We start from the raw sequence: 19957 nt of genomic DNA, 5'->3' as shown, positions 1-19957 counted from the left end.
CTTCTGTCAGTTCAAATTAAAAGTTACTTGGATTGCTGCACGCCATTTTGTGACCATTAAACTTTATAAGAAGTGAAATCAGAGAACAGTAATGATCCACTCTACTTTTAAAATCTAAAAATCAGAAGACCAGGAGAGGACGTGAAAGCTCCATGCTTGGACAGTGTGACAGAGGCTCTGTTGTGTTACTGCTTGGCAGGGCTAAAGAACTAAGCTTCTATATGAACTTGCACATAAACTACAGAAAAAAAACTGACAAAAGAGCTTTTGAGTAGTAAGTACATAAGCATTCAGCATACTGCAATTATGAATAATGACATTCTGCACTGAGATTTCACTGAGTTCCATAAATACAGGTCTTCAGCAGAACTGAAGAAGACCATAAGGGAACTAATACTTCCTGTAAAATATTTCTGACTAAATGACAAGCAATGGGAACAGTGCAAGACAATTCTTGGTTTTGACATTCATATCCAACCCTTATTTTATCTTGTCGGTTTTGGGTTTTTTTTTTAATTGAGATTGCTGCACATGAAGATGTTTCCACCCTTTCACAACTGAAAGCATTTAAAGACTCCATAAAAGAAAACTTAAGTATTGTTAAAAAAAAAAAACCCAAAGTTTTATAAACAAATTTAAGCTAACGCTTGAGAAAATTACTATTGAGAAACCACATTTAATACTTAACTATGTCTTTTTTCAATGTACTCACTCTAAAATGCACTGTTTTATACAAAAGCAAGTCAGACAGTAATATTCTTCAGCGACAAAATCAAAGGGAAATAGGCTTATTATATTTAATACTTTCATTTCAAAGGGACTAAATGTCTTTCTGCATAAGTAATTACTAGAAGATGCTGTATTAAATATTAGCTTTTCATTCATTTGGCACTTTGGATGTGTAGATAATTAGCCTGGAGAACGTGCTGAAAGTGCTAAACCACTACAGAGTATTCACAAAACACATACTCTAGCTTGGTTGAAAATGTTTTTTTTTTCCAGCATTTGCTATCAAACCTATACTTGCAGTTTTTCCCATTTAACCACAGTTGCTCCTAGGTTTGTCTGAAAAAAACCTTTCCTCAATACCTCTAAAATATTGTCACAAAAATGCAGTTATGGGCCAGATTTTCTCAAATAATCTGCTCACAGATGAAGTTTGCAGGTATTTCAACTCTCGAATTGCCTTTTAATTTACCTAACATCTAACTGAAAGCTGTCAAGTTTTATTATGTTCTTAGGCGCATGTCAGGTGCTCTATTTACATCACAAAACACAACCAAGGCTTCATAGATGCAGCCATCTAAAAAGCAATGCTACAACACAAGGAGAAGTGAACCAAGAGAAATCTAAACACACTTGGAAAGAGTGCATTTATCATACATACCATGACTGAATGTTGTCTAATTCCTACATATTACTGTGTTTTGGATTCTTGTGACCTCTATTTATGCCATTCAGTTTGAACTGAGGAACTCTTCCTAGTACATCACTCCGATCTCATCATTTCGTAGCTGTGGGCTTCTTGTATTTAAGGATTTCATGGCAACTGCTTTAAGTCCATGAATTTGTCTAAGCTTTACCCATACAAAACCTTTTGCATCTACGTTTTGCAGCAGGAATTTTCACAGCTCACTGTGTAACACTGAAGTATTTCCTCTTGTTTGAGTCCATCTGTGTTGCCACCTATTTCTTCATTTATGAGGGCTGGCAAATACTCACCTTGTGGCTGTTGCCATGGCATACTTCACAGATTTCTAGCATAACATCTCCCTCAAGGCCTTTTCTTCCAGGCTAAAGAATATTACTCTAAGTAATTGCTTCTTTTATAATGCTGTTTCACCATCTGTTCTTTGAAAATTATTATACTGCTAATTTCGTTCACTTGGTCACTAGTCTATTCTGACACTCTTATTTGAGCAGATTTTTGATAACCCCCCATAAAGAGGAGTTGCAACGTAAAGTACTACAACATGAAAATGGGTTCAAAGAATTAAATAGTTTTTATGTGATGGCTCTCTTTGAAATTCAAACACTTGTATCTTGTTCATTTGAAATCACTGCAGACTTTAGGTAGCAGTTTTAGAAAAGAGTTTGCTAGCTTTTCAGACTTTTCTAAGCATTTTGCATACTTTTTGACTTATTTCTCATCACCACCTTAGGCTGCTGTATACAAACCTCTTTATGTTTATTTGGGTTTGAGATCTTTGATAGAAGATATTTGTTTATTTGTTTAAAAAAAATAAATCATACAAAATCATACAACAGGTTTATAGAAGTTTCCATGTTTACCTGCGAAAACTTATCAGCCATAGCTGTATGGAAAGCCAAAACATATGTAAAACACAGGTTATTGCTGCCCACAGACTAAATTGCCAGCTTCTATTGCAGTAATTGATTTGAAAAGCAATATTGTGAGAGCTACACTCAGAGAAAAAAACCCAAACAGGTAAGAAAACACAGATTTTTCAGCTGGATCTCAATATAGTTTCAAGAGGCTGTTACCTTGACAATTGTAGTGAAGACAGATGTATCTTGAGCCACTGGCAGCCACATTCATTGCACTTTAATAAGTCATACAAAAATGAATATATACACAAGCCTGACCCAATTTAAACCTGACCAAATTGAAACCATGCATGGAAGTGTTTGCTGGGAGAGGACACAAATTAAGAGCAGGTTTCTTATACTTCCATCCCATTTTCAAGCTCCCTTTATCACAAAGATCAGCACCCCAACATGGATGAACAGCATACCATTTCACTCTTCTGCAAGACTGTAGATGTATAATTATGACAGGTAAGGAAGAACATTGCAAAAACCAACCAACCAACCAAAAAAAAAAAAAAAAAAAAGACACACCCCCCCCTGCCCCCAAACAAAAACAAAGCCAAAAACCAAAATCAACCTGTTGAAGACCTTGGAGGGTAGACAGGAAAAGTTACACACATTCATCTTTAGAGCTTCTTGAACAACGCATTTTTTTTAAAAAACTCCCTTTGAAACTTAGGTTCATGTATCATAACTCTTCTTATGATTTACCAGTCATTAACCTCTTTATTTTAAGTCACCTGCCCTAGGTAATTGATTTATCACTTAGACTAACACAATTCATTCCCCATAGGCACAGAAACAAAGAAACTTGGGAAACAGTTACATACATGCTGAGCAACCTAGCTCTGTCTTCTCTGAACTGTATAAATGTAAGATTTTAATTCCATGGCAAATACTAGGTTATTTGTAGTTATTGAAGTTATTTGCTTTTAAAAAAGTACATTCTTTTTATCTGTCCCAGGAGATAAAATCCCTAGCTTCAAAAATTGTCCTTTGAAGCTTTTATAAAGTGCTGTAGCTAAAGAGACGTACGAGTGACAAACATTTGTCATAATCCCGAAAGCTCTGTTGACTAAATCTCAAGCAACATAATAAGATAACTTTACAACCATCTAATTCACACTGAAAACTGACCTGGTCTCAAAATTTAGGAAGTCATCCATTCTGCCTTCTACTTCTAAGTCAACCAGTTCCCGAACCTTTCAAAAATAAGGCGGTATTTATGATATTCTCATACACTAGTGAAATGGCTCTATTTTCAGTTCATGCAAATGGTAAAAATTAATTGCTTGTCATTGTTCCAGGAAGTATAAAGTTTTCAGATCCAGTCCAGCAACGATCACGGCTCTCTGAGTCACTAGAATATCCATGCAAGACAGACATAAAATTAATGAAAAAGAAATGTTGATGTCAAGCAATGACAGGGAATACTTTTGCTGGATGTCTTCATGTTGACTTTAAGGTTCAGACTTACATTTCAAATGCATTTTTGAACATTCTAAAGAGTAACTTTAATAGAAATAAGTAGAGAGCGCAATAGAAAATTACATTCTGCCACTAAGACTGGCATGGGTTCACCACAGAAATGAGTTACAGTGGGTGGCACCAAAAAGTGACAGATAGTTCTGCCAGAACTAAGGCAAAACTTCATCCATAGCTGATAAAGTATCAATACTAATCAGAAAAGTGGAAGAGGCTGGAAACAAACAACTGATCCAAAACACTAGTGTATCTTTAACCTAGAGTTTTATGACACTGCACAAGCATAACAGCAGAAATCTGTCCGTTTTTCTACAGATTTTTGCTCTTGATAGGAACTATGTGCAAATGTATTCAACATGACTCCTCAGGCTTCTATAACATTAAACTTCAAGTACCACAAGAACCAACTGTTTAAGATTGAACACCAAGTTCTCTTTTCACTCCCAATCTTTCCCTTACAAGCCCAAAAATCCTCCAATAAGCTGATTTCAAAAATGTTTTCGTACACTATATATATTCCTCAATCTTAAGAAAAAAAAATATATTAACTTTAACAATGCATTCTTATAGAAACCTAATAGCCATGTAAGGAAGAAACCTAAAAGACTAATATTTTTATTGAGCAGGTTACCTGTACAGTCAGTAATTTCTCTTCTGAGGACATTTTTCTGCCTAAAAGAGACAATTTATGATAAAAATAGATGTCAGTCTGAAAAGCTGTGTTTCATATTTAGAGGCAAAACTGTAAAAGTACTGGCAATATGCTCAAAATGCCAGCTAGAGAAGACCAGTATGACAAGTTTGCACGCCCAAATGCAGAACTAAGCAACAAGCTGCTGGTTTTTGAGGTAATCAAATCATAAGCTTTAAGACAGCCTATAAATTAACAAAAAAAAAGAAAAAAGGTAGCTAAAAAAAAGTCCTGTTGGCCTCATCATCCTTTGGTTAGTTCTTTGTGGAAAGCAACTAAAGGGTGATGGTTCCTCAGTACTGAGTTCCTGAATGGAGTCTCAGTTGGGCTGATGATGTAAGAGCAAGAGCAGGAAGATTCTACATCCTCTTCTATAGCACAGCAGAGGCATGTGCAACCAAATAAAAGTACTTTATTTTTGTCACTGAAGGAAAAGGCAGCTTTAAATAACACTCAGAAGAGAGAATGGTTTAGACTGCAGGTGCAGATAAGTTACCATTTGCTGATGACAAGCCTTGCTGCTGTTAGACAGAATTAGTCTCAAGAGGAGGCTACATGAAATTAAGGGAAAAAGAACTCAAGAAAATATGCACTAGGTGTTTCAAAAGAATTTTTTCCCTATTAGATAAAAAACAAACCCCAACGACCCTCTAGGACAATGTATAAAAAGTTTTCTTTTTTCCTCTTGCACCAAGAGCTAAAGAATAGAACAGCAGAGATGATAGTCTCACAGCATTCAAAGCTACTGCTTTAAAAGACCAGGGAAGTGGCAAAGACAAGACTTCCTTTATACCTTCTGCTCTTTTGATTTGAGAGAAAGATGAAGGCTTTCATATTTAGAGAAGGACCAACAGCTGAGACATGAGCACTAGATAAGTAATGATCAGCTATCGAGAAATATTGCAGCGCTAAACTGTCAGCTCAGTATTCTTCAGAACAACCAACATATATATAATACACCCTGGACCTTTCTTTCTTTGTCTAGTCCCTGGAACAGTAGGTTTCATTTGGAATTTCAACCCATGCATGTATAGGGTACATATCAATCCAACTACCTCATCACATTTCATAGCCATAAGCCATATGAATCCTAATTAGTTTAAAAAAAATGTAATACATTTTAGCTTGTCTTTTCTATTTGTAATAATTTTTTATTTTTAAGGTTGATTTTAAGGTTGTTGAAACACTTAGACTTTTGTTTTTCTTCCTGGGTTTCCCCCCCCAATATAAATCAACTATAACCCACTGAGAACTGCAAGTCAACAGCTGTCACATTCTAGCAAAGAGACAGGCATTCTCCCCCAGGTGAGTGAGCACATCCCACCCCTACCATGATAGCAAAAAACAAAAACAAGCTCTAGATGAGAAAACACATAAATGTGTACTTCACCTTCTTCCCATTCTCTATCCCATATTTCTCACTTCTCTTCAATATAGCATTCAACTCTCATTTTTTCCGTCAGTTTATTTCTGAAAGTTTTAATCCTGCTGCACGCTGAGGTTTCTCAACTACTGCATTTTATCACCTCTGTAAAATGGAAGAAGTCATTAAACAGAAGCATTATCCTGTCTGCTTTAGATATGAAAAAAAAGGCAGACAAGACTGAAAATTCACTGATTTCTGTTACAGAGGTTCACTCTAAGAAGCAAAATTCAATAGCTACATTATTAGATTATAAATGCAAGTTCACACAGGGCAGACATCGGTCCTTCATCTCACTGAAGCCTCATATCTTAGAAATGTGGGGTTCTACATCAATGAACCTCTGTGTCAGGCTCAATGGCAGTTTTGTGATGCAGACAAATAGCTATTTGAAACTTGTTTGAGACAGTCAATGTTTTTAACCTGAGGCAAACTTGTATTGTAGTGACAAAAATAAAGCCATTAATGAACTCGCCAATATTTAACTATTCCTGTTGGACCTCCCATTGGTCAAATTTCACAAGTCTAGCACTGTAATGCCCAGGGCAAGACAACGAAACAGGAGCAATTTTCATTAGGAAAAGGTTAAAGAAGTGCTTCCTATTTAGAGGAGGAAACCAGGACTCAGTATTAGTTTATAGTGAAGATTAACTGTTTGATAAACCCAAGTCAAGAAAGCAAATTTCAAAAGAAGCCTCAAATCTGTATTTTTCCATCTCAGCCTCTTAATGTTTTTCTAGAACAGAAAAGGATCGCATTCTATACTGCCCTCTGCAGTAGCATACCAGAAAAATATTCCAAAACTAGAGGCTAGTCTTTATATTCAAGATGTTTCTAATGTGACTTCCAGCTTAAGATTAAATGAGAACAAAGAAGCTGTCAGTACTTGCTATAGCAAGTACAGACACATCTTCCAGCTTAGAGGAGAAGCAAAATGTGAGATCTTTCCATCAATGCAGACAAGTAACAGCTTTGGCCATCAGAAAGCTTTTACTGAGTACATATGCATTAAGAATAAAAGTGAAAAAGTGTATTGTATAGAAATCCATCTTTTCCTTCAAGTTACAGTATGGTTCACAACTCTCTCATTTCCCTCTCTATCAATCCCTAACAGTATAGTTATTACGGCACAATGGTAATAGAAGTCTGTAGGGAGGCTGCAAAGTTAAAGTTAAAAGCAAGAACAGATACCCAAGAAATTCTCTATTTTAGTTCAATGCTGTCCTAGGTACCAATGGAACCTGCTTGGCTGTCTTTTTTTTTTGCCCTCGCACTGTAACAATGCCTATCCCAGCAACACGAGGACATAACAGACCTATTAAATGCTGCTCCAACCACTAAGCACCACAGTCATTTCCAGGTCTCCTGGGACCCTCAGAAACTTCAATCCTTCCTTCAGCTCCACAGGTTGGAACTGTGGCAGCACTAAAGAAGTCACCAGTTGGAAAGCTCAGCCACACTATACCGTTGGTACCAAAAGCTCCTTCCACAGCTACTTCCTTCTTAACGTCTTCCTCTCCTCTTCCTCTCTAAAAAGTCTATTCTACATTTGGTACTGAAGCTGACAACTCCCTGAATGGCTAGACTTTACCTTCCTAATCTCAACAGTAACTGAAGTTGGTGCTATTATTCACACTTTACAGATGGGGAGCTAGTCAGGAAACAAGGCACAAGTCTTAAAAGAAACTACGTGAAATCAATTAGTTTTCAGTCCTGTGCATCGTCATTTGGACGAAGCTTTGGTTCTCTTGCTATTTGAGATTCCAACTAGAAATTGAAATTTTTTAATAGAGTTGCTTCAGATGCTAGGACAATAATGCATTTCAATTTGTTTCTTGTGTCTATTACCCTTGTGTGCTTGTGAGTGCCAGCTAAGTTCAGTAACTAATTAGACTGGAGCCACAATTCCATTAGAGGTCTAGACCAGTAATTCACCAAGCAGGAAACAAAACATCTTTTGTTGAAATAACTGCAGCTTTATTTGAGGGATTTTTTTTTTTTTTTTATAAAAAAAGTTTAAAGAGGAAGAAGACACCCAGTAGCTATAGGAACCTCATTGTGTGCTTCCATTTCAGAAGCCACAAAGTCGCACTCAAAGCAAGTGAAACCTTTCGCTGACATAAGTATTTTAAATCAGCTGAGCTTTGACACCAGTGCAACAGCTATCAAGGATCATCCTGAACATAATTGGTAGTTCCAGTACTGTTTTTTTTAATACTGAAATTGGACAGTTTCAATACAATCATTACTTACCATTGTTCACAACAAAGCATACCAAGCAGCTGCAAAAACTCTCATTCAAGAAAGAACTGAGTAAGGTCATCACCAAGGAAGGAGTAAGCAGTATCACAAAAAAAATTTGATGTCCCTGCAAAAAGGGCAGCTTAGTGGTATACTACAAGGAATCTTATAATACTGAGAAAGAACGAGGGCCTGGGTTTTCCTCAGAGAGATGTATATAAACATATGCTGTTGTGGTATTGCATAGTAGAAGGTTACAACCAGGGGTGAGGGGATAGACAAAGAACCAACACACCTGAAAAAGGGAAAACGAAGTAGTAGCACCAAGGAGTAAACAGCTAGCTCGGAAAGATTACAATACTACAAAGCCCTTCCAATAAGTACGTAAGGATTAACTCACTCTAAGTCTCAAACTGCAAAAGCAAGCAGAGGTCAGCACGGAACCCCTGGCAGAATTTGATCTGGTATTTAAGTACTTTGAATATTCAGCCAAATTCTACAAGCAGTAAGAAGTAAAGGTTTGAAAGTTCCACAAATACTCAGAACTCCGCATCTGTCTGACAAAATGCACACAAATATCAGTAAAACAAAACACCTGTGTCTCAAGGATAGGGAAAGTACTAGCTTTTCAGTCTTGTGCATTGCCCCAGGACGGTTAGTGGTCAGCTGCAGTAACAGGACACTGCTGTAGCACTGCTCTCCCTGCTTTGCAAGGCTCCTCAACTTGCTAGGTAAATAAACAGGAGCAATGGACAGAAATCAGTGCACCCAGCCCTTACCCTACTTCACAACAGACAAAGCAGAACATGCTGACTTTCTTCCACACAAACGTGTACCTTCATGTAAATTAATTCACTTTTGCAAAAAAAAAAAAAAAAAAAGAAAAAATAGAAGAGTCAATGCTCAGAGCCACTCCTGACTCAAACAGCTTTCATTGACTGTACAATGGTTGCTTGTGCTGTGTTTAGTATTGGCATTCACTGAGGCTTAATAAGCTTTCAAGTACTCCTGAAAGAGAAGAGTTAAATAATAAACCTGCACACAGATGAGTTTTACCCAAGAGGGCTATAAGAGCCTTGTATATCAGACCGAACTTAAATTTCAGGTCACTCAGTATTCTCACAGTCATCCCAAACATGCATTTCACCTTGTCCTATCCCCTTAGTCCTCAAACCTCTTTCAGTATATTTGCTATATGCATAAGAATTCAGCAACCCCTGGAGGAGAAAGGGTTGTGGGGAAATGCAAGCTTCCCACAGGAGCAAATAATTCCACAAATCTTTTAAGTGTTTTTGTGTCAAGTCTTGTAGGCTTGCTAAGGGGCAAGGGACGGAGAATATGTTTATGTAAAATCCTAAGTCTAGCTTCATCAATATGAAAAGAAAAAAAAAAAGAAACAAAAAATAAGTCGCCTTTGGGTGACTTTGGGACTTGCTTTCCTCAACCACATCTAACGACTACTAAAGTTGCCTAGTTTACATGCAATACTGTTCACCTCTTAGCCACCCCGCATCTGCACTGGCACCCTGTCACCAAAGACTCCACAAAACAGCCTGGGAGGTAGAGGAGAGCGCGCACAAAATCACTAGAGCTCTGCTGGCCTATATAACTACATTAACAAAGCACAGCAACAGAGAGAAGTGTTGCATTTCTCACCTTCAAAGACTGTAGTATTTCATATTCTACAATACTACCTCTTCTGCCTTCTTATACTCTTACTTTCAGTACTACACACTTCCAAGGTTCACTCACCCTTTCCCCACCTCTTCCTAGAAAACAAAGCACTATAAACATGACTACAGAGAGCATAACTACCTAAAGTAAAAGGTATTTGTATTGAACTATAAGGAAACAGAATAATTTTTTTAATACCTCAACTAGAACATGTTGCTAATTAAAGCATTTTAATTATCTAAAAATACATGCTAGAAAAATCACTGTATTAAAAAAGGAAATTAAGCGAAGAAGCACTGATGCAGCATGCAATGAGATGGTTGACTTGGGAGGCTAATAAATTAGTATAAACAATTCAAGTCTAATCTAATTTAACAATGTAGAGCATTTGTGCATTGCAAAGCAACAGATAGCTATTTGTTTCTTCATTAAATCAAAGATAAAATTGCTGATTACTCTTCTATGAATTATTTTATTGAAGAATATGGCAAACAAATTTTATATTGAGTCATAAAAGTTCATGGCTAGTCCCCAAACAAGCAAATGTAACCAGTGAAGGATACCAGTGAACATAATACAGACCGGCTGCGGTTCAGGGCAACACATAACTCTGCCAAAATAGATTCTCACATTTTAACAGTTAGTGAAAAAGTGTTTATACAGAAAATTAATACAACATTGTAAGTTTACTTTATATTTCCACAAAACATATAAATCAACTACAACCCAGACAATATACCACAATTTACCATGTGCAATCTTCAAATGTGTTCAAATCATATGTTGAGAATGCAGAGTATTTCATAGTGCCAGAAATACCAGAATTATTAAATGCCCCTCTATTTTACAGATAAATTTATGAACTTGCCTCAAAAGTGTTACCGGTGATATCAAATTCTGGTGGAAAAAAGGCACCCTCTGGATCATCTTTAAAAGCAAAAGGAAAGGTGTCGGATTAGAAACTTGTCGTCTTACTCATTTAAAAAACAAACCAATGACAATGCAAGTTTAGTGATACATTCCTATCCAATAAAAAAGAACCTATGTATATAGAAGTATTCTGGTTCACTAATATCTGACATACAAAGAACTTGTTATCCATGTTTCTACTATGTATATAAAATAAAGTGCTATTTTCAAGCTTTCTGCAAGAAGATATCATACTTTTCCTACTAAGAAACAAAACAGACAAAACACCAAAGAAACACAAAGAATATCATGCCTAACCACTTTTCGCCTTGAGACATTTATGTTTGGACCATGTTTTCATCTAAGCTGGTGTGGCTCAGCTGTGGCTTGCAGTTTTGATTTGATTAACAAGACCTTTCCATTCACTATTCTCCACTGCAGACCTAGTGCATAAGGGTTCAAGCAGTAGGGAAAAAAAAAACCTGAACAACTAATTGTTTCTTCATCTATAGGCTAGCTTAGATCCTTGACCTTTCTGCTTGGTTTTTTAAAATTATGATAAAAGAATTAAGGAAACCATTCCCCACTCGTGTGCTGCTTAGCAGAGAACTGAGCTACTGCAAAAACCACACCTGAGTGAAGACGAAGGGTAAAAAGGAACATCTTAAGAGAGCGATGTTGCTGCTGCATCCAAGCATGCATGTAGTATCGCTGTGTACTGACGTCACATGAACCCAGTAAAGAACACCAGGGAATTAAAAAAATGTGCCCAACTAAAAATTGACTCTTCACATATGTATTTAACTCACTCAGACTATCCTTCTGTGAAGCCAATGGATGATTTACATCCTTTACAGGTAAAGGCTGTAAGTATCCCTTCGCAACATGGAGAGAGAAAAAAAGAAAAGTAGGCTCACAGGTGTACCTTACTTATCATAGCTTCAGCTACATGTTCTAGCTAAGCTGTATTCAAACTTTTGTGCCTGTATTTTAGGAGCTAAATGCAAAGCTCTTATTGCGAGGATACTAAACTCAGGTACATCTCAGTTACATGGTTGAGAGGACTAGAGAAGACTTCATGTATTCATATACTTCGGCTACCTTGCACAGCCGACTATGCAGATGCCACAGTTCCTTACTACGTTCCTGGTTCTACTTTCCCACTGAAAGAGAGGGGTATGCAACTAATTCTGCATTCCCTTTCACATTTTTTCCTGATATCAGGGGTGGGGAGGGGGTGGGGGGTGGGTGCAGGTAGACAGAACTAACAGACAGAAGATGTCTTGTCCTGGACTTGTCCCCGCCCCCAGACTACTGCTTCTTTTTATCTCCACTACCTTTTCCCTCTCTTTTGAGAGTATGCTTTAAAGGCTGTGCAAGCATATAATTATCACTAGTAAAGCTCACTGTATTCTTTTAAGATAATGTTTGCAATGGAAATTCGTCTGATTTGAAGAGACAAGAAGATATCAGAGCCCTTGGCAGAACATCCTATTGAATGTTTGTCACTGATGCACCACAGAACATGCAGGAAGCAGAATTTGCTGCTAAAGCAGAGGTGACAGGCTGCTCATTTTCTCCAACTGGAAAAAAAAAAATAATCCAGAGGTTATAATTTTCTTCTGAAAGAAAATCCATAGGCAACAACTATAGGGAAGTAAAAGAATAATGTCCCCAAGTGCCTATCTAAAAAAACTATATTTTAACCAACTAACAAGACCTGAGGGAAAGGGGAAGAGGAAGAGTCAAAGTGGAGCGTGTGGATGTGTGAAATACAAAACGTACATAACTTTTTGCATTCCTAGGGAAAACACAACCTTCTTTAAAGAGAATTAATGAAAAGTCTCTTCTTCAGAGACTAACATGACTTTAGGGAATTAAATCTTTGTACATTTGCTTTGCACGAGAATTTGTGATGCCACATTTTAAGCTCTTGAATACAGCAAATTCCTGGATCAATTGTTTGCCAGCTATTCAATTAGACTGAAATATTCAGGAAGAAATTGATTTTTCCCTCTCCCAGCTGCAAGAAGAGATCTTGGCTGAGGGGCATTTTTCATCCACTAGTTATACTCTCTTCAACAAGTCTTTCATATACCCTTATGAATACAAACCCAGCTTTTTTCTTTTTCTTTTCTTTTAAGTTTTGAGCTATGATGAGCTTCTTAAAATAAAAGAAGATTGATTCCACATTGCCCTACCAGCATGGAACTAAAAGTTCACTTTGTATTTGAGGAATTTAAGCACAAACCAGATATCACAAGAATTACGAAGGTATCTTTTAATCTTTATTAACTGCATGCTAATTTGAAATGTCATCTTTAATTCTAAAGGTAACAAACATTCATTGGTTGCAAAGTTTCCCCATTTTTTATGAATACTATGATCCAGACTTTGACTAAAAGAGTAGATGCTTATTCTGACACAGATTTAAAAATAAATTAGGTTAAAGGAAACATAACAAAAACCTGAACAGGGTATATACGGACTGGAGCATTTCTCCTAGTTACAAGCTGACATAATTTTAAAAGGACTTCAGAGTAAGAGCTAGGGCATATTTAGCTTTGCTTTCTAATACCCCTAACAGGTTCAAGATAAACTCTTGAGATAGGACATGTGAAAAGGGAAAAGCAACCATAACATGCTTTTTTGTCTGTGCTGAAATCAGAAGTAATTTTTTTAAGTATTCCCCCCCATCAATCTGCTATGATACGTGAAGCTCTTATATGCTGCTACACACTGTGTTTTAACATATTAAAATTCATTTCTTAGTCGCCTACAACACTTCCATAGTCTAAAAATCTTGACTTAAAAAAAAAAAAAATCCTTTTTTTTTTCAAGAGAGCCTTCCTTTCTAACAGTGAATATGCAACAGAACTACCCCATTTTCTATGGCCACAACGATGAAGATACATTGAATGTCAGATTTTTCTAGAAATAGAGCATATCCATGAAATGAGAAGAATGGGAAGAGACCAAGAACATGCTTTACATAGACTAGTGCACACAGTCACACACACATAACCTACAGTGTTTTAAATGGAGAAAAATTACATTCTCTTGGATAAATCTTAAAATAACTAGGAATAATCGAGTAAGGAACTCAAAAGTCTTGTTCTTCAATCACAAAACTGAGCATGTAGTTTCATACAGACCTACACTCACCCATTCCTAAACAAGTCTGTTTCCTTTTTATTTTAATTAGTCATAAGAATAGAACACAATGCTTTACTACAGCCTCTCACTGTAGTTTCCATAGTTCTAAAACAAACGGCCTGGAAACACAAATACTCACCACTGAGCTGTTCCATGAAGCATACATTGCCATTGGTGTTAAAAGCCAAAGTGTCAGGAGTGATGCAGAGTGTCTGGAAGATTGCAGAATGGGCAATGCTCTTCAGAGAATGGCAACACTCCAGGCAAATTGCCCAAATATCTTGCTCAGTAAGACAGCTATCCCGCAGTGACAAAATATCAGCAAGGGACACATTCTCCTGCCAAGATATGAATCCATAAATTACCCTGGATTTCATGACACTGCTTTGTGTATCACAGATTATATGTGACACAATTGGCTACAAGCGATGTCTCCAGCAAGTTCTCAGACTTTCTAGGACACTGATTAATACCTAAGAAACACCAAGCGCATGATTTTGTTCTTAATGTGCTACTCTTAAGTAGCACAATTAACCTGAACAAAGGTACCACAGTACAAGCAACTATGTTACTATGTAAGTTACATAAACAATGCATGAGTAGTTAGGGAAACAGACCATTCAAAGGTAAAAGCACAGAGACTAAGTTAAAATATCTTCGTTAACCCACGTCGCCATTAAGATCTCCCAGGTGCCTTTGGATAAACTACTTAAAAATTCTTTTCACAGCAGTCTTCCGTACCACCTGTGATCTGGGAGAAAAGTACCCTTTAAATTAGCCTGTCTTAAGAATGATGTCGCTGTGAAGTTTATTGTTGTAGGCCATTTAGTAAACATTCAAAAGCCAAACAAACCTAGGAAAAGTTTTCTTCTACTTTGACTTAAAAATGAACACCGTGGTAGTCCTAGGTCTTCTTATTATAACCAGATCTCTTTGTGAGCAAAACAGCCCACAGCCTTTGTTTCTAAGCTACTGTCCTAAACTATAAGTCAACCTCCTCTTACCCTTTTACTACAGTAAGGCTATGAAGAGTCCAGTTCCAATAAAATGTCTCTAATGCAGATTTTCTGGTCAAGATGTTCAGTTAAACCTTTTATGTACATTTTTTATAACACAAAACCAATTCATTACCCATAGCTACGGAAGCAAAGTTTTCATGAACTTAAAGGAACAACAGAAACATACAAATGAAACAATAATTTCACCTGTAAGGAAAAATAAGCGAACAGAAATGGAAGTCTCCACAGAAGTCACTTTGCATCAGAGCTATATCACTACACTACAGCTATTGACTACACAAAATATTTTCTCATTTGTATGTAGTAATTAAGACTAAAGACTGTATTTCTGAGTGATACTAAGTGTACCCTGAAGATGTAGCTGCACATTACTTTAGAATACAGAAAAAAAAAAAAGTAAGTAATTGCCAGCCAAATAGAATGTGAGGAATCTAACAGCTCAGAAAACTGTAGTGGTTTATACTTCCAATCCCTCAGAAAACACAGTTATAACTTTTACATACCTCAGTACTGGAGAACATCAGCTATATCTGGATTACCTTTACAGTAAGGTTAACAATTTGTTAGCATGTTTTTCAGACAATTAAGTATTGCAACTGAATCCTTCAAAGGAAAATTTATATATATAGTATATTTATACTTAATAAATACAAGGAAATAACAGGTTGAAAACAATGCACATATACTATTTTTTTTTAAAAAAACAACTTTTATTGTCAATATTCTAACTTTCATCAACCTAGAGATGGATTTATATACTAAAGACTGCATCACTACAGTGTCTTTCAGCACTAGTAACGAACCCTGGTCTCACGGAGTTCAGTCCTACACAATAATGAACAGCAAAAGCCCTTATTGTTTAGGTACACGAGACAAAAGATTTCATTTTAAGATCTCATTTGGTCCCTTCCAACCCAAACTATTCTATGATTCTGTGATTTTCCCTGTGCTGTGCTCAGCACCACATGCATAATACTGTCATCAGATTTTGAAGATGGATGAGGCAGTTTTGCACATCTTCATAGATAACTTCTTCCAACTATGAAGGGTCCCACAGACGTTCCTGTATCTGAAAACACAATCACATGAGAAGGAGCTGAACCACAAACTATTAGGCTTTGAAACTGACCAAACTGATAGACAGGATGAGGATATGCTTGAAGAGGAAAGACAAACTGCTTATTCTATGGCCAAATGAAAAACAAACAAATTACACGACCAAAGCAATGACCCATTTTCATTTTTAACTCTCCTAGGATCACTCGGCTAGGTGACATGATGGCATTTGCCATTCTGCATTGATTAAGTTGCATCCCCAACCAATACAGAAACAAAGTTTTCACTGAAGGAAAAAACCCAGTTCTTTAAGACTAGAAGAGGATTTCTGGCACGCTGAAGCTTCTAGTGAGCTACAACTTCAGTATTTTGTACCACTGAAAGGTGGTTCACTTGAATTACAGGAAAACTCGAGTGTTTCACATAACAGAGATGCTGATGCCTTCTCTCGTCTCATTATCATTAAATGACACTTAAAAATGCAATTACTGTTTAATAACTACAAGAAATGAACTGGTCAGACAACTATGCTTCAATTATTCACTTTAGTTCTCAATTTCCCCTTATACTTTCTTCAGAACATTTAAGACAGTTCAGTAGTACAATAGTGTATGTAAAAGCATTAGATGAGAACAGGAAGAGAAAACAAATTAATTGGCCACAGACAACTTCTTAAAATATTTGAAGTCAAATATTAAGGTGTGTGAGATGAAGAAAGCCCTCGTGAAGAAAGGCATTTGAAATACACCCTCTGTATTTCCTACTCTTCAGCTCGGGTAGCTTGTGGCTTCATACACTGGCTTCTATAAGCCACACACATCAACATTAAGACACACCATTTCTTATACTACTATATGCAGTGATGAGAAGCACTGCCTCCACTAAATGACTAAGCACCTGAGAGTTAGTTACATCAGCATTCACAGCTCTCTGGCACCTAAGTCTTTTTGCAGAGATAATTTCCACAAACTTCAAAACAGGCTATTCCAGAAATGAGGAAAACATCATTCATTACATTAATTACTTTTGAAGAAAAACACTGGGTTGCCTGGGTAAGGTCACTGAGTACTCGTAAAAGCAGCCCTTTTTTATTACTTTCTCTGATCACCAGGTGATAGGTCACGTTCACTCTCTGAAGAAGAATATTGAAAATATTAATGTGCCTGGAATAACTAAATAGAAGGGACTGGTGGGAATCCACAACCAAAGTATATATTGAGCAGGTGAGAAAAATGGACTCGGGTCTTCATCACGCATTAAAGCCGACCCTCAGCCTTCTCCTACCCTGAAGAAATACTCCAACTATAAAGCCAACATGCAAAAAGGAGGCCACTATCACCTTCCTGTATTTTGCACAGGCTGGGCTGCAACAGCCTGCTACGCTGAACACTACAGATGATGGGAGAAAGAACCAAACCACCGAGCATTTACAGAATCGTAGAATAACCAGGTTGGAAGAGACCCACCGGATCATCAAGTCCAACCATTCCTATCAACCACTAAACCATGCCCCTTAGCACCACCCGTGCCTTAAACACCTCCAGGGAAGGTGAATCAACCACCTCCCTTGGGTAGCCTGTTCCAGTGCCCAATGACCCTTCCTGTGGCTTATGAAAACTGGAAAAGACTCTTCCTTTGTGGACACACTTTTAAATCCCAATTCAGCTTGGGTTCTTGACACAGCAAATGCGAGAGCTTGCAAGATCTGACCTGGGGAACCAATGGCTGACATATGGTTCACCAAACTTTTACTTAAAGAGAAAAAAAATCAAACCATTTTGCTGTAATGTTCACAAGGGTGTAAGGATCACACTTCACGTGGGAAGATACAAAGAAAGACAATCAAGACCAATAAAAAGCAAGTGCAAACCCAAGTGCAAACATGATGACAGAGCTGGGTGTAGCTACAGGTTACCTAGCGTAACAAGTGAACAGATTGGTTTTGGTTTTTTTTAATTTCCCAGAGACAAGGCTTTTATTTGTATTTTTTTTTTTTCTTCTCTCCTCTGGTAGGCAGCTACTGGAAACACTTTCACCGGAAATATCCCTTTTTACCAGGTGTGACAAGGACACACACCTCTCCCTCTGGCAGCACCAACCCACAGCCGCCACAGGAGCTACTGGACATAGAATCACTAGGTTGGAAAAGACCTCTTGGATCATCGAGTCCAACCATTCCTATCAAACACTAAACCATGTCCCTGAACACCTCATCCAACCGTCTTTTAAATACGTTCAGGGACAGGGACTCAACCACCTCCCTGGGCAGCCTCTGCCAGTACCCAATGACCCTTTCTGTAAAATTTTTTTTTCTTGATATTCAGTCTGAACCTCCCCTGGTGCAGCTCAAGGCCATTCTTCCTCATCCTATCACCTGTGACTTGGGAGAAGAGGCCACCTCCCTCCTCTCCACAACCTCCTTTCAGGTAGTTGTAGAGAGCAACGAGGTCTCCCCTCAGCCTCCTCTTCTCCAGGCTAAACAACTCCAGCTCTCTCAGCCGCTCCTCATAAGGCCTGTTCTCCAGCCCCTTCACCAGCCTGGTTGCTCTTCTCTGGACTCACTCCAGAGCCTCAACATCCTTCTTGTGGTGAGGGGCCCAGAACTGAACACAGCATTCGAGGAGCGGTCTCACCAGTGCCGAGTACAGAGGGAGAATAACCTTCCTGGACCTGCTGGTCACACCGTTTCTCATACAAGCCAAGATGCCATTGGCCTTCTTGGCCACCTGGGCACACTGCTGGCTCATGTTCAGTCAGCTGCCAAACAACACCCCCAGGTCCTTCTCCTCCACGCAGCTTTCCAGCCACTCTTCCCCTGGTCTGTGCCTGCACGGGGTTGTTGTGTCCCAAGCGCAGGACCCGGCATTTGGCCTCGTTGAACCTCATGCCATTGGTCTCGGTCCAGCCTGTTTGGCTCTCTTTGGAGCCTCCTTGCCCTCCAGCAGACCGACCCTTCCTCCCAGCTTAGTGTCGCCCCAGGACCGGGACCGTCTCGACAAGACACTCGGGGCCGGGAGCCCGCGGGGAGCGCATGGAAAGCGACCGGTTGCGCCCAGCACGAAGCGGGGGTGGAGGGGGAGGCCCGGTCGGAGCGGCCGCCGCGGCCGCCGCCGTCCCCGCCCCACTCACCTCGTCCTCCAGCAGCGCGGGCAGAGGCTCGAAGTCGTAGCAATTCACCTCACCGTCCTCCTCATAAAACACATCCTCCTCCGCCTCCATGCCGCCCGCGCAAGAGAGAGAGCGAAGGCTTCACCCCCGCCGCCTCATCATCGCTGGGCCCTCTCCGCTTTAACCCCTTTCGCTCAAGGCCCGGAGTTGGGGCAGCGCTGCCATGGCAACGCGCCGCGCCTCCACTGCGGCGGCGCCCGCCCTCCTGCGGCGGCGCCCGGGCCTGAGGGAGGGAGGTGAGGGCGGTGACATCGGGACCCCAGCCCCGCCTTGCCGTGGGCTCTCCCGGTGTTTGCTGGAGGAACCGCGGCGGTCGAAACGGGCGGGGGACCGAGGATCTGCACGGTCATGGCCATGATCCTCGGTCCCCCGCCCGTTTCGACCCCCCTAACCCATGTGCTGCCACCCCCAGGGGTGCCTAACGTGACGACTCCCTTCGAAACAAGGTTCAAAAGCAAAGATTCCTTCAAAAGTACCACGTGTTTTTGCTCCAAGAAAATTTGGTTTCAACACAGTTGTGGACAGAGGTCACAGCCATTCACAGGATCATAGAATCACCAGGTTGGAAAAGACCTCCAGGATCATGGAGTCCAACCATTCCTACGTGCCACTAAACCATGTCACTGAGCACTTCATCCACCCGTCTTTTAAATACGTCCAGGGACAGGGACTCCTCTACCTCCCTGGGCAGCCTGCTCCAGTGCCCAATGACCCTTTGTGAATTTTTTTCTCCTGATATCCTGTCTGAACCTCCCCTGGTGGAGCTTGAGGGCATTCCTCCTTGTCCTATCACCTGTCGCTTGG

The 19957-nt window shown here is 39.2% G+C and overlaps 1 protein-coding gene across 1 annotated transcript in view; it reads right to left on the bottom strand.

Moving 5' to 3' along the window:
- KNDC1 (kinase non-catalytic C-lobe domain containing 1) overlaps positions 1–19216 on the bottom strand; it is a 61616-nt gene extending 42400 nt beyond the window's left edge. Inside the window, exons 1-3 of the mRNA XM_069863873.1 lie at positions 19115–19216; positions 14050–14248; positions 10714–10772 (exon numbers count right to left, since the gene is read on the bottom strand). Coding sequence (XP_069719974.1) covers positions 10714–10772; positions 14050–14248; positions 19115–19204 — 348 coding nt within the window. The 5' untranslated portion in view covers positions 19205–19216. The remainder of the gene's footprint in view (positions 1–10713; positions 10773–14049; positions 14249–19114) is intronic.
- Between the last annotated feature and the right edge of the window lie 741 nt (positions 19217–19957).

The sequence above is a fragment of the Phaenicophaeus curvirostris genome, chromosome 9, assembly GCF_032191515.1.
Source record: "Phaenicophaeus curvirostris isolate KB17595 chromosome 9, BPBGC_Pcur_1.0, whole genome shotgun sequence".
NCBI classification, from domain to species: Eukaryota; Metazoa; Chordata; class Aves; order Cuculiformes; family Cuculidae; genus Phaenicophaeus; species Phaenicophaeus curvirostris.
Note: the sequence above shows the minus strand (reverse complement) of the source record. Positions and strands in the feature narration are given on the sequence as shown.